We start from the raw sequence: 13928 nt of genomic DNA, 5'->3' as shown, positions 1-13928 counted from the left end.
CTAATTTAAGTATCAATCATTCTCTCATGCTATGCTCATTGGAGAGATGTACACGAGAGGATTTTTATTCATGAAAATTGCCTTATGATATTTTATAGATTTTATTTCCGTGTTTTTTTAATCCTTCCCAAACACTTAAAAAAAAAAAAAATGTATATTTTACCCCTAAAATCCTTAAAAAAAAAAAAAAAAAAAGCATAGAAGTTGCAGATGATGGCTGCTGATATGTGAGTATAGTTAATTTTGGGGTTAAAATATCAGTAGGATACTTTTGTCAAAAAAAATCTGAAAGTAGGTAATCATGTAATTTCCCAAACAACTTATTTCCGTCTTCCGTGTTTGACGTTGACAACCGGGGTTAGTTAATAGTTTACTGTTACAGTGTTACTTCAAAGCTCCCAAAGTTTGATTTGTTTATTGTTACCTGTCTCTCTGCCTCTCTGATAGGTATGTGATCCAAGTAATCGAGTAAAGAATAGGGACCCGTTTCTTGTTGAATCATCGTTTTTTCGTTGTTGTTTGTCAAATTCAAAACCCTAAAGAGACTAGGAAAAGAGCTTCGTCTGTGAGAGCTGATCTGCTGATGCTGGCTCCGGACATCTTGAAACGGTTGTTCCCGCCACGAGGCAGAAGACCTGTCGTAACCGTCCCTTATAGTGGAGTGAATCGAAGTAGTAATCCTGAAATGGATTTGAATGTTTTCAAGTTCTGCTCCGGTCTTAGAGGTCTTGGTTATCTCATCATTATTCTTGTTGTAGCGCTAATTGCTCTCTCCTATTATGCCGTTGTTATCCTTGCTTGCGGCCCTTATCTGTTTCAAGCTGGCCTCCATTCGGCTCTCTACTTTTCCATTGTTACCGTGTTTCATATCCTGGTACGTCTTACGCTCTCACCTCCTGGTGTTAAATTTTAAACGGGATACTTTCATTTATTTATTTTAATCCCAAAATGTTGCGTTTTGCTTCCCATCTTTCTTATTTTATGAGAGAACACCGCGTGGGACAACGTTAACCTTGGACATAAGTGGTGAGATGGGAACAGATATGGATGGCTTTTGGTTTTACATATATGACGTTAAACATATTTGAATGGTGGATTTTTTTTCTTTTCTTTTCCCGGATGAATGAAGTATCATTACTGACACCCTAATTAGAAGAAAGAATATATAAAAAAGAGGGGTTGGGGGAAGAGACCACTCTTCAGCTAGTAGGCTACAATTGGAGTTAGAGGAGATGTGGCTGTGGATAAGAAATGACTGCTTGGGAGGATAAGAAATAACTGCACAGGAAGGCAAGGGTTGAGCGATGTTCAAAAGGTGAGGAATGTGACCTTTGAACCAAACCAAGGGAGGCCAATGGACTGTTTGGCTAGGGCTACGAGTGAGGTTCCAGGCTGAGGAAGTGGAAGAAGGTGTTTGAGGGGGTTGGGAGCTAGATGCTTCTATCGTGTGAGAGGGCATAAAAGAGAGGGGGGGGGGGGAGAGGTCCAAACTTGTGTGAGACTCAGATGGGATTGAGATGGGGGAGACCAAGAGCCATTAGATTTGAAGGCAGGGAAGGTAGTGGATTTGGAGATGCGAGACTCAGACAATGAGAGGTTGAAAGATATTAGAGAGGATGCACATGGGATGCCGAGGATCAAGTCAGAGGAAGACAGTGGAGCAATTTGATAATAGAGTGAAGGTAGCAGAGAGGGTAAGAGATCTCAGTAGGAGGAGCTTCCTCTAGACCAAGGATTGAGCCTTTGATGGGAGAGTGGCAGTCCAAATGGAGTCAAATTTTAGGAGGTGAGAGTAGACCAATTAACCAAAAAGGAACCATGCTTGGAAGAGATTTTCTAGATGAGACTCAACAAATTGGTAGAACTATAATCCTAGATTTTTTAGGTTTCCAATCCCCCTTTCTGCTTTAGGGCACTAGACCGCCTTCTAGTTGATGGGGGTGGAGGAAGTGGGTAGTCTCATAGCCCGTCCAAAGGAAATCACACAATTAATCCTCCATAGCTTTGGTAGTGGCTTTGGGGATGGAGAAGATGTCACACTAATAGAAATAGGAGGATTGGAGGACGATTTTGATGAGAACAACGGTCCCAAGTAAAGGAAGAAGCTTGTGCTTCCGATGTTGGAGTTTGTTTTTGGATGTGGTCAAGCATAGGGGTGCAATGGTGTATGGTAAGCCTTGTGGGAATGAGAGGACGTCTAATGTATATAGCAATGAGTGATCTAAGGGTAAAGCCAATAAGTTGGTGGATGGAGGCTTGGACGGATTTTGAGACACCCGCCAAAACGAGGGTAGATTTCTCCAGGTTAATGCAAGAGGCCGAGTGGGATTCAAAGAGAGATAGGGAGGACAAGGAGGCTTTAGTTAAGATCATGAGATCATCTACAAAAGCGAGGTGGTTAGGTTGAGGGCTTTGCATTTATGGTTGGGGGAGATGAGAAGTTGATCGATATTAGATTGAATGATTCTAGAGAGGACCTCTAAGGCAAGGGAGAAGAGGAAAGGGGAGAGGGGACAACCTTAGTGAATACCAAGTACCAACACGGGATGGAAAAAAGCTAGCCTGTGATCTATTTGTTTTAATAGAGAAGTGCAGGGTAGAGGTGCATATTCAGTCCAATAAATGAAGGGAGGGGAAAATCTCATATGGGAGAGGATGTCACTAACGAAGTCTCAACAGAGAGACTTAAAGGCTTTGTGGAGATCAACCTTTAGAAGGGTTGCATGGGAGTGCAAAGATTAGTCAAACCCTCGGACAATAATGTCAGCACAAAGAAGAATATTACTTCATCTAAAGATGCGAGCAGTTGGATCTGGCTAACAAGGGAAGGCATGACCTACTTGATGTTTGGCAAGGATTTTGGCCATGAATTCATAAAGGAGATTACAATGAGAGATAGGCCTGAAATCTGAGAGAGAAGTGGCCCCCAGCCTCCAGGGGATGAGGCAAAGAAAAGTGGTTGATGGAGGAAAGCTGGGAAGGGTTGAGAAAGAAGGTGGCTTGAATAAGGTCTTCTTGGTTGAAGTTCCAAGTGGCTAAGTAGGAAGCCATACTGAAGCCATCTGGTCGAAGGGCACCATTGGACATATGGGAGTGGACGGCAACTTGGATTTCCAAAGGCAAAAGGGCTTGGAGGGAATCAAGGAGGGAGGGATGGAAAAGAAGGAATTATGGATCTTGACTCATGGAGAAAACTCTTAGGTTAGGAGAAAGGTTTATTTGAGGTTCCCCTAGTAGTTATTATATTAAAAGCCAAAATTAAATGACACTTTGCGCTTTGATCTGTTTTTGTTTTACTGCAGATTGCTATTGTACTTAAGTTTTAAATAATTAAATTTACCTGTGGGGTTTCTATGTTTGGAAACTATCAATTATTCCTTATTTCCTATCTTCCATTAATTTTAGCTCAGTTTAATCAATTTATACTTTCATTTGGCATTTTTGTGTCAAGGGAGGTTTTGAAGGAATGTCTCCATTATACTGTTACATTTTCTGGAAGAATTGAATCCTTATTTCCTATCTTCCATTAATTTTAGCTCAGCTTAATCAATTTGTACTTTCATTTGGCATTTTTGTGTCAAGGGAGGTTTTGAAGGAATGTCTCCATTATACTGTTACATTTTCTGGAAGAATTGAATAAAGTAGATGATAAATTCTGATAAATTTTCATAATCGTTCATCAAAAAAAATCTCATAATTCAACTATTAGATTAATTAATACTAACAGCTGTTGACATCATCTGTATCTAATTCAGTGTCATGTATTTGATTATGCACTGTTTTTTTTTAAGGGGTGGGGGGTGGTGACATTCTTTGCCATCTGTTCAAGTTCTTCATTGCACCCTACACCTTGAATAACAAAGGCTGCTTAAATTATTTAAAAAATTTTGGGGCATGAGCACAAATTTTACCTGAGCTTTTAGAGGGTTGATCATATTTGCATCTGGAGTTGCACACTTGTTAGGGATAACAAAAATATTTTGAATATTTTTAAACCAGCTCAGCAAAATAGATGTAGGAAATGACATAAGAGGACTCAGCTCGTCTAATCCTAGAACCTGGTCCACTATTAGGATTGAGGACTTTCACATGTTTTACCATTTAAATGAATTGTTTTCTCATAGTAATAATAAAAATCTTTGTGAATATCACAGAAGCATTAATTAACTAATGCTAAATTATTAAAAATTTGTTAACAATACTATAGGTCCATGTTTTCCATCACTTATCCTCTCTCTGTCCTCCCCTCCTTCCCTGTGACTTCATCCTATTGGTGTCAGATTCATAGTTTCAACTCCAACATACTTAATTTGTCGGCCTGTTTCTTGGCCTAAAATGGTCATATGTAAGGCATGTTTAACGGTTCTTTGCGGTTCTGGTTCTAGTTGGTTTCTTATTATGCTTTCATTTTGGATCCGTTGGAAACCTGTCCCAGAATCATTTCATGCCATCTTATAACTGGTCCCGGAGCCAGCTTCTAGAACCATCCTGCTTCTGTTGGTCTAGGTTTTAGTGGGATAGTTGTTATGGGACGATTCCTGGTTCCAAACTGGAATTGGCACCAGTGGGCTTGTAGAGAGAAAGGGGAAATTGCAGGGGAGGGAAAGGAACCGGACAAGTACACACTCTTAAAGAGAATACCCAAACTCCTATGCATTCACTTTATCAATCGCTAGGTTGTAAGCAAATGTATATGGAAACATGATTCCTAATAAGACAATGAAACTAAAATAACAAGTTGAAATAATAATTTGTGACTCAGTTCTAACTCTTAATTCTCTCTTATGTAGGTAGTTTATAACAAATAAAATACTAAAATGATAATTACATAAATAAATTGACTAGGACCAAAAACCATTAGGCTGTTTCAAGATACTGCGCCTATTCTCCTCTGCTGAAAAGAACTCAACTCCGACAAATTCAGATGGGTTCAAGAACGCTGTTTGAGTCAACCTGCCATAGGAGAAATGTACAAATTGTTTTCTTGAGTTTGACAGATCAAAGATCATTTGGTGGGAGAAATGTTGAAAGGAGTATGTATTCTTGTAATCAAAATGATTGGTTTTCTTGTCATACCACCATGGACGTCCCAGAAGAATGTGGTATTGCACGTGATCAATCAGTCCACCAATATAACTTGCAAACAAACACCTTTGGTTAACCTTGAGGTTTTTGTTGTTCGCCCATAAAACCTTGTAGGGACTTGGATGAAGTTCCGTCTTCAATCCAACTTTTGAACATCTTCACTGACAACATATATAGCTGCCTCAGTCGATCACCAAATTGCTGTAGGTTGTCATGACATCACACTCTGGTTTGAACAATACTATTACAACACCAAAAATCTTTGTCTTCTTGAGTAGTAATTTTCATGTAGCCAAGAGAGGGTGAATGACAAAATAATATTGTTGTTCATCATTACTTTCGTCGTCAACATCACAAGGCTCGAGCTCAACTTCAGCCACCATATTGGCTGTCCCTGATGGTGGTCCTGGTCATTTCAGTTACCAATCGGCTCTGAGCACTCTTATGTCCATTTACTTGCATATAAAAGAACTGAATGGCAGAGTCAAAACCATGCTAAGGCGGAAAATATGGCTTATTAGGCCATGAGGGTGCCATCAAAGAGCCAGATGCCTATAGTTTGCTGAAGGACTTCTCTTGGGGAGAAACTGTTGCTGATAGTAACTGTGACCCCTAGGAGAATTGTCTGGAAGATCTGTTTGATTCAGACTCTCTTCTACCTTATATGCAACCTGTACAACATCTTACCTTGTAGGCAGTCGACTAGAAGTGAGTGCAGCACTAAGATGAGGATGCAAACCATTGTTGAACTGTTCTCTCAATACTTCTTCATCTCAATCAAAATTAAATCGAGTAGCATAATAATAGAATCTAGCAACAAATTCTTCAAATGTGAGGTTCTTTTGTTTCAACTATGCAAACTTAAGATGCATGTGTTGCTTGTAGTTTGTAGGCAAGAACCTTCTGTTCATGGTTTATGCATTTTAGCAAGTAATAATTAAGCCAGTGCCTCATGTCTGATTTTTTTGTTATTGGTTCATCCACTGAGCTCGTGCTGTGCGTTCAGTAGCTTCTGCAATAATACTTTCTAGCCTCAAGTCAATCCATACCATCTGTAAAAGTTATCCAGAATATGATATGGTGGGTTTTGTGCCATTACCCAGATTCTCTTCGTCTGGTTCAGGTCTCCAATTATGCTTCAGTTTTTCCTTTTTGTTAGGAACCAGAATTCGTGATACAAAAATAGGAACAAAAAACTGAAGAAATGAGAGGAGTGACAAATGCTAGGCTTTGGAGAAGGGACCCTGCAACTAGTCGTAGGCTGGTTTTTTTTTTTTTTTTTGTGTGTTTCCCATAAAATAAGTCTGAAAGGACTACTCTACTGCCATTACTAAGTTGCAACAGTCATATTATATTACAACAATAAATTGCAAACAAGCCTAAAGAATTTCTGTGACTGAAATACCCCTATTGCTGAGAACAGTTTTAACAAGCTCTTCTTACATTTGAATTTATTATCCCAAATTTATCATTTATAATCTGGCCTATTCTTCTTGGGAAATATACAATGTTAAATGCTTTTGTTCCTCTTTTCATTTTTCCTTCTTTTTGGCAGCTTGTCTTATTAACTTGGAGCTATCTAATGGTAGTTTTACGAGATCCTGGTTCTGTTCCAGAAAATTGGAGACCTGAACCAGACGAAGAGAATCTGGATATGGTGGGTTCTGTGCCATTACCCGAATCTGGTGCCCCTGAAACCAGAGATGTTGCATGGTCTTCTTCAGAACGGGTGGAGGGAAGACAAATTGTAGGATACTGTAGTCGCTGCCAAAATAACAAACCTCCACGCTGTCATCATTGTTCTGTTTGTAAGATGGTTTTTTTTTGTTTGATACATTGTGCTGGTTATATCTTATTTTTGGTCTCCTGACAGTTTCTATTTGTGGCTAGAAATGGCCGATTGAAAGAGAACTACCTCAATCTTTGGCAAGTTCTAATTGGAATGACTACAGAAAATTGTCTGGTATTAGGTTTTGAAAAATCTTTGCGATGTCTATTCTTTGATCATCATGGAGATGGAAAGCTTGTCTGGTTGTAGCATCTTTAAAACTTGATATTGCAAAATAGTTGCTCCTAAGGTTTTGCCTGTCTCAGGGAAACTGTCTTGAAATTTTCTTTAAAGCAAAAGAAAATCACTTAGGAATAAAAGCAAATATTATCATACTGAAACACAGCAGAGAAAGTTGGAAACTAATTTCCAATATTATTTTGCACGTGTAGAAAAATTTGATGAAGAATTAAGTAATAAATAGAAATTGTTTCCTTCACACAGTTGTAAGCTTTTCCACAATTAAAAAGGCGTATGTAGTACATGAGACTCCTTCCTCTCTGGCTGGGGAGGGTCAGAAATGGATGCAGACAGCCAAGATCAATTTTGGAGGACAACATGATCCAATCTGAGATGGTAATGGTGAGGGTCATCAAGCTTTGAAAGGCTGATGAAGGATGGCTGTTGATGGTGAGAATGGTGATAGATGAAGCTGAAATCAGGAGAAAGAGGATAAACATAAATGATAGCTATGGCTGCCAGAGGTCCACTACAACCCACCATAGGAGTCCACTTTGGTCCACCAAAAGGGTTTCAGATGGTAAATTTTTAAAAAAAGTTTGTTTCTGATCCTTAATTGCCAAAGTAGCTCCAATGATTCTGTGTTTATATGGGGAAAAAAGAGCTTTAAAAGCTTTGAGTACATCAAGTACCACTAAAATAGGGTCTTAGAATTTCAGTACCCCTTTGAAATTCCCCATGCACAGGTGACAAATCCTTGACATGGAAGTCTGCCCCCAAACAACCACAACAACAACAACAACAACAACAAAAACAACAACAAGAAGAAGAAGCCTTGTCCCAACTAAATGGGGGGTTTGTTACATGGATTCTTGCTTTCCAATCAGCTTTGTTTAAGGCCATACTAGATAAGGCCTAAGCTTGCATATCCCACTTCTCGTAAGGTCATCTTAGGTCTGCCCCTAGCTCTTATAATTCCTTCGATCTGGATTAAGTCATTTCTCCATATAGGGGCATTTACAGGCCTCCATTGAATGTGACCATGCCACCTTAAATGAATTTCTCGAAGCTTATCACCTATTGGAGCTACTCCTAGATCAGCTTGAATATGATCATTCCTTATCTTATCCTTCCTAGTTTTGCCACTCATCCATCTTAGTATCCTCATTTCAGCTACATTGTGTTTATTTATATGATGTTTCTTAATAGCCCAACACTCTACACCATGCATCATAACTGGTCGTACCATAGTTCTATAGAATTTTCCTTTGAGCTTTAAAGTAATACGTCGATCGCATAAGACGCTGGACACACCTCTCCACTTCATCCACCCTATTTTAATTATTTAGGAAACATTATTTGAAAACATCATCCTCTATACCACCTTTTTTATTTATAATTGAGCCAAAATATCTAAAACAATCGCTTTGAGGAATCTCCTTCTCATCAAGTCTCACCACCTCATCATCCACTCAATTAAGACTAAAGTTACAAACTAAATATTCCGTTTTCATTTTACTTAGTTTAAAACCTTTTAATTCCAAAGTTGCTTTCCATGATTCTAAGTTTCTAACTTGGTATTAATCCCTACCTATGTCTTATCTATCAACACAATGTCGTCAGCAAAAAGCATACAACCAAGGAACCTCATCTTGAATGTCTTTGGTTAAGTTTGCTCCCAAGACATAGAAAACTACTCCCAAGAAGTTAAAGTGAAAAGGACAAAGCAAAATTAAAACTCAGCACTGGACTCTTTGGCCATTAAAAGATTAGTTAATAGTTGCAGGAGATATAAAAAAGTCATATAAACATGCATTGGAATATAACAACACAACTACTAAAAACTAGGAGATACAATAGTGGTTTCTTAGAGGCCACTGGAGATGCACATCAGCAGAAATCCAGGGCCAGAAATGCCCTGGCCAGCCTAGGCAGAGATTTATGGGCTGGGCTTGGAACTTTGGGCTTGATGCCCAGCATCAGCTTCTGAAGAGTTTGTTTCGGCGCTTAGTTTCCTGTCTCCATCACATCTAACATAGGTACCTAGCCGTAGGATATTAAATGTAAGACTGCATATGTTTGACCCTCCCAAAGACCATTGAGAAGAGGTCACAGCTCCAAATAAAATAAAGGGTTATCCACTTAAACCTCCTTTTTCTCTTTCATCTTTTGTTTATTTCTGGCTTTAGTGTGAGTCTACATATTGGATCGGGACCTGGCTACTCGAATTGTAGTTGTAGAGAATTGAAAGTGAAACTCCATCAGACATTTGTATATTAGCTGTAGATTTGTGCAGTGAAAAATTGATAGTATATGCAATCCTAACAGAAGAAAGTACTTTTTTATGTTTATGATTGTGGAAATAATATTCAGTGAGCAATTTGTTTAAGCAAGCAGTATACAAGAGCCCATTAATGGGATGTGACAAAACAGCATAATACATTGGAGGGCCTGTGAGGTCATTTTATGGGAAGGAGTGACTTAGACACAGATGTGCTACTGTACCCTACACCAATGGCTTATAGAACCTTTTCTCCAATACTTGTTATTTCATTCTTCGCCTGCTTAAAAGTTACCTAACTCGTTCAGGATAATACTATGGGCCTTTCAGGATAAATAATATGCTTATCTTGTTTTCTTTCAGGTCAACGATGCATCCTGAAGATGGATCATCATTGCATATGGGTTGTTAATTGTGTTGGAGCACGCAACTACAAGTTCTTTCTTCTTTTTCTGGTAGGTTTTAGACTCTCTCCTGATGGTTGATACTTGATGAATTTGAACTAAAAGAGAGTAATGGTTGTTGGACATGGACTTTGGTTGTAGTTAGATCCAAAACAACCTTTTAACAAATTCTGATAATCTCATGCATGTTAGACTAATGGATGACCATAGATATTCAGTTGGATTACCAAAATTACATGTTGCATTATATGTAAAGAACTTAAAAATTAAGGAGAAAGAAAACAAAGACCTCAGTGAATATGTCCTAATAGTGGCACATCTTTAACAGAAGTTTCAGGCAAAGGATGGGTGGAAGTGTTAGATTAAGGGAGTATTCCTTTCTTAATGAAAATATGTTCTGAATTTACTCATCAAGAGGAATGCTTGGATCAAAGCCTCTGGATTTCCTTATGGGTTAGAATGTGAAGCTTGTTCTTGAGGAAGGAACCATTTGAGGATCCCTAAAGATACAAAATTGGCAGGTAAGCTGAATTTTATAATGGTGACTTGGCCAGACATTGCTTTCCTAGTTGTGTGGTGAGCCCAGCTTCTTTTCTCTCCAAGAACATCTCACTAGGAGGTAGTTGTTTGTATTCTTCAATATCTCAAGAGAGAATGAATGAAAGGAATTATTATCAGAACCATGGGCATAGCAGGGTGGAACTGTTCGTTGATGTTGACTAGGCTGGGTCCCCAGTGGACAGGAGGTCAGCCTTTAGATATTGTACCTTTATAGGAGGCAATTTGGTCTCTAGGAAAGCAAAAAGTGGGCTGTTGTTGCTCACCCCGGTGCCTAACTGGAGTATAGGGCTATGACACTCTTGACTTGTGAGGTGAGGTTACAACAACTTCTTTATGAACTGGGCTTCAAGGCTTCAACTCTTGTGCAATATGGTGTGATAGCTAGGCTACAATTCTTATTGCTTTTGATCCTATGTTTCATAAGTGGACGAAGCATATTGAGGTGGATTGTCACTTTCTCATAGAAAAGATTCATCATGGATTGATTGCTTCTAGTCTTGTCAGAACTGTTGAACAGCTAGCAGATATTTTTACCTAGTCTGTGGGGATTGTAACAACTTGGGCATGCTCAACATATAGGCTCTAGCTTGAGGAGTGTTAGAGAATATCCCCAAGATCCCTTGGGATCTCCTTGGATCTTTTATTTTTGGTTTCAGTCCACCTCCATAATCAAGGATCTGACCACCACAGTAATCTCGAATTGGTAGCATAGCATCTCCTCACTTGGGCCTCCTTTCCACCCAGGTTTGGAGCCAATTGACTGACTGCTTTGCTCCAGTACCAAAGTCTCTATCCCTGAAACTATGTATATAATTTTTTTTAGTATCTTGGTGGTGTCCAAGGCCAATTCTCAATCCAGCTGTTGGAACTGAGTGAGGCTTGCGACAGTGTTTCACCACCATACAAGCTTCGTTTTAAGCAAGGTTGATCATACTTTTGGTTATTGGTTTGGTTTAGACCCAAAATATAAAATTCCTCATTGTGAATAATTCTCTGTTTTGTGGTTTATTTTGGGGCTAAGCTACTTGTAGTCATTTACAACTAACAAGTAGTTTGAACTTCCCATGCAATCCACCACTTCATTTAACTTTCCCTAAGATACTGACTGAATAATTTCCTACTAAAATGACATCTCACATATAATTTTAAACCCTACTAAACAGTGACACCAAAAACTATACTACCCAAATAATTTTGTTAATGCCTGCACATAACATGTTACTATTGAGTAGGTGGGTAGGTCTCAAGGGAAAGAATCAGTCCTAAAATTCTCAGGTCATTTTTAACCAGGTGTGATGATATCATATCGGTCCAAAATTGGGCTTTACGATGTTTAGTTGGTGGGTAGGTCTCCAAGTGCTATCTATTACGACATAGAAAATAAATGTCTACTAAGCCCTTTTGGTCCAAAAAGTTGGGTTATATCAGTTCCATCTCAGCTTGGGCCCCTGGAGCAGGTTGTGCCAGTCACCATGCCAATGCCACTGTATCAATCACCTTCTGTGTGATGGTATCATACCAGAAATTTTTTCCAGACATGGCTCATTTATTTCGACATGATCGGTTGCTTCTTTTACTTAACCTTCACCATTGGGAAGGAATATAGTATTCTTTTGCAGAAGATTAAAACATGGGTTAAGTTATCTTGTATTGTTGTAATTTAAGAATATTGCCCCGGTTATGCTTATCTAGTTTCTTCAAATTTTCTCAGATATAACACTTTAATCACAACTGGGTTGATTCAATTTTTTGTTGCTTAGCTATATACATTTCTGGAGACAACATTGGATACTCTTGTATTGCTGCCACAGTTCATTAAATTCTTTGAAGAAGCCAAGAATCGTTCCACTTCGCCGGGCAATCTTGCTATTCTCTTTTTAGCTTTTGGTAACGTTTCTCTTGTTCACATGGATTAAGTCTGTTTTGGCAATTCTGCAGGCCTATGTTTGCAGTGTGTATCACTTTGCTTTGTTTTCTTGATGCAGTAATTAATTTGGCTTTTGCACTAAGCCTTCTTTGTTTCTTGGTTATGCATGCATCTCTTCTCTTCAGTAACACCACTACAATAGAGGTACGTGCATATGTTACCTCCCATCAGTTCCTGTAGTTAATTATAATCTCTGATTATGATTCTTCAAATTGAAATTTCTACCCTTGTCCCTGCCCCCACTTTTCCTGGATTTCTCCAAATTTATCTTGTCTCTAAATTTGAGAAGCACATTATAATTAGGGTAGATTAAGAAAAAAATGGTTTCTGAAAAACTAGACTGCTAATATTGCAGGGACAACTGTGGATTTTGCTGACAACGTTTTTAAGCAATTGCAATTAGGTTAGCTCAATGTTTGGAGGCTCCTAAAATCTTGAGCAGCTGACCTATCGTGCTTTGCGTTTCATCTTTTCCAACTTCTTAGTGATTAGCATCTACATGCATGGCAGTTGCTTTACCTGAATTCCATACCTATTATATGTCTCATCCTGCCTAGACTAGCTGTTGGTTTTGCTGACGTCTTGTTTGGATTTCATGTTGCTCTACTCTATTAATTGATGGTCCCAGAATTCTTTTAAGTGCTATCACGAAGACATGAAACTGAGCTGTGTTTAGTTACAGATGGATAAACTTAGGTTGATACATTTTTTCATATATAGGTTCATGAAAAGAAAAGGATGGTCAGGTGGAAGTATGACCTGGGATGGAGGAAGAATTTTGAGCAGGTGGGTTTCTCTGGACAAGATCTGTCTTTTTAAAATTTTTATTATTATTATTTTTAATATATATTTATTTTCTGTGGTTAACTTTGTTCTTTAATTATTACCAAAGGTTTTTGGCACAAAAAAGGTGTTATGGTTCTTCCCATTGTTCTTAAAAGAGGATTTAGACACTGTACCTACACTTCAGGGTCTCTATTTTCCAATGCGTTCAGATATGGAGGTTTGATGTGGGATGAGTTAAAATGTAAACTATGTGCCTGTAGGCCCTGTGCTGATTTCTAACCATGAACTGGGCAATGTTATGGCCTATTTTAAGTTGTCAAGGTCTACTTTATCTGTTTTCCTTCTTTTGCCAGGGAGAGTACTTTAAACGTTTCCTTTGTGAAGAATGTATATAGAAGCCGTGTATGTGTTTCTCTTTTTGTTTTGGGTAGAAATTTTATGTCGAAGCAAAATTCCATAGTTTGGGCCGTTGGGTATTGTTGATAGTCCACATTTTCCTATAGCTATTCTAAAGGCACTTAAGCTCTGGCGCTAAACAAAATAAAAGGGAAGAAAAAAGGGGCGCAATAAATGTTCTGAATGATCGTGCTTAAGTTCAAATGCGTTGAATCATATAGCTGAGATGTCGAGATTTCTTGATCGTTTGTATTTTCAACAGTTGAGATTGAAATCTCGGCTGAGATCTTGAACTGACGGTTCATTTTTTTGCTGAACCGTTGGGTGCATTTATGATGTTGAAATGAAGCAATTTCAAAAAAGAAGTGTATTGCAGTAGTACATAAAGAGTCGCTCACCATGGTGAGAAAAAAAATTATTGTGTTGCAGAATTATGACACATATTGATGAATTTAGTAAGAAATGGTTAGTCGCCTTATT

At 38.5% G+C, this 13928-nt stretch overlaps 1 protein-coding gene across 1 annotated transcript; it reads left to right on the top strand.

Annotated features, from left to right (window-relative positions):
- Window positions 1-399: 399 nt before the first annotated feature.
- On the top strand, window positions 400-13655 carry LOC149030320 (DHHC-type zinc finger family protein). Its single transcript, XM_089142593.1, has 7 exons — window positions 400-874; window positions 6641-6893; window positions 9738-9829; window positions 12100-12226; window positions 12325-12410; window positions 12987-13052; window positions 13159-13655. The coding sequence occupies exons 1-7, from the start codon at window positions 584-586 to the stop codon at window positions 13273-13275; spliced, it is 1032 nt and encodes a 343-aa protein (XP_088998719.1). The 5' UTR covers window positions 400-583; the 3' UTR covers window positions 13276-13655.
- Window positions 13656-13928: the final 273 nt, after the last annotated feature.

This window comes from Hakea prostrata, chromosome 1 (genome assembly GCF_041222555.1).
Source record: "Hakea prostrata isolate BN-2017 chromosome 1, UWA_Hpros_2, whole genome shotgun sequence".
Classification (NCBI taxonomy): domain Eukaryota; kingdom Viridiplantae; phylum Streptophyta; class Magnoliopsida; order Proteales; family Proteaceae; genus Hakea; species Hakea prostrata.
This window is presented reverse-complemented; position numbering and strand designations above follow the sequence as displayed.